This window comes from Varroa jacobsoni, unplaced genomic scaffold (assembly GCF_002532875.2).
Source record: "Varroa jacobsoni isolate VJ856 unplaced genomic scaffold, vjacob_1.0 scaffold_1324, whole genome shotgun sequence".
In the NCBI taxonomy this organism is placed as follows: Eukaryota; Metazoa; Arthropoda; class Arachnida; order Mesostigmata; family Varroidae; genus Varroa; species Varroa jacobsoni.
In genome coordinates, this window is record NW_019214226.1 from 49,929 (window position 1) to 53,735 (window position 3,807).

Genomic DNA, 3,807 nt, shown 5'->3' on the forward strand with positions numbered 1-3,807 from the left:
GAAACTCTGCCGATTTTCTCAAAACATAATACGCTCATGAGGTCCGCTCATGCGCTGGAGAGGGTGGGCCAGGCTGGGAAAGGGCCACACTTGCATTTGGATAGAAGGTTTCCTATTAGACAGTGTGTTCCAACTGGTGTGGTTTATGGTTTCCTACTATCAAGTCCACGTTCAGGTTATGTTATAATGTTGAGGTCTATAGCACATAGGTAATTAGAGGCACATAAATGCTGTAGAACAGTATTACGCCAATGATAATGCAAAATCTCTTGTAACGCTGAAGTGTTTTTCTGAGTAGGAGATCGAGCCATTGATCGAAACGCATACCCCTACTTAGAACTCAAAATGGTTTAAATCAAATTGAATATAGTGAGACATTAGCGTGCGTGTGCACTACATACCAGTGCTCAATTTAGAAACGCGCAAAAATTCGTGCAGAACTAAATAGGTAATCAAACTTTCGGTATTTTCGAAATTATGCCAGCAAAAAGTGGGCAACCGAAGTTTCGAACTTACCCTGGCATGGGGCTTCCATTATGCAAAACTTCGTGTGAAACTAGCTTTATCTGAATAAGAGCGTTGTTTAGAGTTTCATTGACAAAAAAGTGCGAATGATATAGTTCGAATATTTTGTCAATGAATGTTAGGTATATACCGTGTGTTCGAGTTAGTGTATTCGAATTTCTTACTTATGTCAACACACGGGTCGCTATGCGCGCACTTTAATCGAAAATTTTTATTTATTTTGAAGATGTTTTACAAACGTATGGCCGTCAACATAGCTGTTTGAGCAAGAATGGGATGCATTACTCAACACTAGCTTTAAAGGTTTACACTTTTCTGTGCATATAATTAAGTGCCGGGAGTGAATGTTCTAGCTGAACCAAAGTAAGTCAAAATGTAGTTTTCCTATTTTTGTTATAAGTTATTGCAAAATGCAAAGGTAAATCATATGGCAATAGAGAAGCTATGATTTTACAAAGTATCATTCAACATTTTTGCGATAGCAACAAACGTGCACGATAAATTTTATCTTTTAAGAAGTACGTCAAGCGTGATATCACCTCGTCACTAACATATTATTTACTGATGATATATATAGCTAGTTTTCTGAGAGCGCAGTTTAATATTTATAATTTATTATATGCAACCAGATATATTACATACACATTTGAAATTACCCCGTTAGGTGAAGATAATAGGCGAGTAGTAGATCAGTCATTATTATTATTGTGCATTCTCATTAAATAATTTATTTAATTAATTAAAGACGGCTAATTTAAATACTCAAAATAATTTTTTTTCTACATAAACGTTCCATTAATTTCTACTAGTCTAGCTGTTGATTTAATGCTTTTGACTGTGTGACATTGTTTCGAGGCCTGAAAATAGATTTAGTCATTTTCACAGTTTCTCATTTATAAGGTTTACTAGTAAATTAAGTACATACTTGTAGGAATACAAGACCACCGTAACATACCTGTGTTTGCTTTGACAGGTTTTGGACGCAATGCCACGTCGTGACAAACCGTTATCTCAAGCTTTAGTGATTTCGTCAGGTTCATCGGATAGTGGTTCTCATGGAAGAGTAACCCCCCCGGCGGACCAGGATGAGGAGTCGTCGTTGTCATTTTTATCTTCGACCGGATTACGCCATGGCATTTACAATAATCCTCGTTGTCAAGGGCGCCAATTTTGGATGACAGCCTCGTCGGGCTCCGTTGTAAATCTTATGGGTTACGCGTTACGGCACGGGCGCGGATCAAGTCTTGTACATCTTGCAAAATTACTGCATAACGAGCCAATCATATGTGGGTTCGAGGCACCCCTGCGTGGCCTATTGTTTGCTGCGTTCTATTACCCACTGAATAGAAGACTTCTCGAAGATTTGGCGGTCTGTGTTCTGCCGCTCGATCCTCTTGTAAGAACAGGGGCACTTCTAGAATCTCTCCTCCTTATGCTGCAAAATCAACAGGTACCTATGCATATTTTAAACACTCATATAGACGATCCTTTTCTCCCTTATCTGTACTTCAATTGATTTTTTGTAATTATTATCCAGATGAAATACGCAAGCATTTCAAAGAAAAATATATTACGAACTTTTGAAACGTTATGAATAATCTAATAATTTACCAGTTACTAACTGTGCTAACCGGTAAGCATGTTACTGATAATTTGATTAGTCAAATGTAATCATAGAAAATAGCTTTTTCTATAGCTTCTTTCAAGCTATTTAGCTAAAGAACTTCTTTCAGTTTCTGCAATATTGCTTATATATTTATCTAGCTTACTTACGAATTCGAGCCCATCACAAACTGGGCAGACACTCACGCCATAAGCCGCGAAAAAGGTCGCGAGACCAATCCTTTGCTAGCCATCTTTCATGGCTACGTCGCGCTACAGCGGGTACGTGAGCTCACAAAACTTCAAAGTGATCCGGAACTTCTCTCCGGCACCCTAACAGATGATGAACGGGCTTTTCGAGAAGTTGCTTTAAGCCACCAACGGGCGCTGGTGCGCAAATCGCTCGAGGGCGCCTTCTGTGTTCCCAAAGTAGTAGGCGATGTCTTCCTACAGATGGGCCTGTTGTATGAGCAAATGGACGAAGAGTTCAACTTCGAAAAAGTTCTAAAATCCTATATAAAACGTAATCCGAACCATTTGACGGGATTTCTATTTTATTGTCAGGTACGTCTTGTAGCTCTAGTGTCATGCTTATGTTTAGTTAGAAGCGTATGACAAGGTGTATTCGTAAGAGTTTCAAAACTTTCAAACTAGATTTCTATATAGTATATGTTACCAATCGAATCGATGCTGAAAAATGAAGTTATTGCGATTGCATTGCATAATGCAGGCACATGGGTTTCTTTTTTAGCTTCTACGTCAGCGCCAGGATGTCGACAGCTCAATTCGCCGTCTTGCTTGCATTCGGAAGATATTAGTGATGGCACCGGCAGACACTCTTGTTCTCGACTATGCGGAAACGATTTTAGATCTCGGGGAGGTAGCGGATTTTCAAGATGTAGCTGACCGACTAGCGACGTATCTTGACCACTGGGAAAGAAGAGCATGCCTTAGGGGATGGAGACTTTTGGCGGCTACGCTATTGCTCGCCAGGTAAAGTTTATGATAGGCAAGAAATGCAGGAAGTGTCCAAATGGCGTAAATTAGTCTTCTGTTGTCATGACAAAGTGAAGTTTTCAATTCCTGCGGAAAATCTTTGATAAAATAAATGATTATCAGGACTGTGTCTACGTTCTTACATCTACTGACAGACAGCGAAACGAAAACAAAGCTACTGCATTTGTCTAATTTGATATAATCGATAATTCAGAATATGGACATTTAAAGTTTTTGTTTATTAGAATGGCGAAAGAAATGCTCGAAACATGTATTCCAGAGTCATTTATGAAGAATACCGTAACTCGTGTGATTGCGTACGATCGTCCAAAATTTTCTTTGGCACATTATTCATTACGTAACTAGAGCTTTGCCTCGGGTCAAAAAGGGCTGATGATTCCAGCAGCGACACTCTTCTGGATCTTTAGTTTAAATATATCTCTTCGTGTTTCCTATCTTTCAGGAAGTACGATCATTCTGTTGAGTTTATGAGCAACAGAAAATTTTGGTGGAAATACCATTTTCGGGTAGATGACTGCAACTGCGAACCTGTGACGCTTGCCAAAGCACTCGTCGTTTCACTGTTAACTGGTCCGGATAATGCATATGTTCGTGCTACGAGCGCAGCAGCTGCAAATGCAAATGATGGCAGGCTTGAACATGCCCTGAAGATAACCACTGATG

The 3,807-nt window shown here is 39.5% G+C and overlaps 1 protein-coding gene across 5 annotated transcripts in view; it reads left to right on the forward strand.

The window, feature by feature from the left end:
- Positions 1-3,807, forward strand: part of LOC111268863 (uncharacterized) — a gene marked incomplete at its 3' end in the record, with an annotated part of 33,662 nt that extends 29,855 nt beyond the window's left edge. The window contains 5 exon segments of one of the 5 annotated variants that reach the window (XM_022848055.1): positions 123-209; positions 1,499-1,975; positions 2,290-2,691; positions 2,879-3,120; positions 3,587-3,807. In XM_022848055.1, coding sequence (XP_022703790.1) covers positions 1,511-1,975; positions 2,290-2,691; positions 2,879-3,120; positions 3,587-3,807 — 1,330 coding nt within the window. 5 annotated transcript variants of the gene reach the window in all.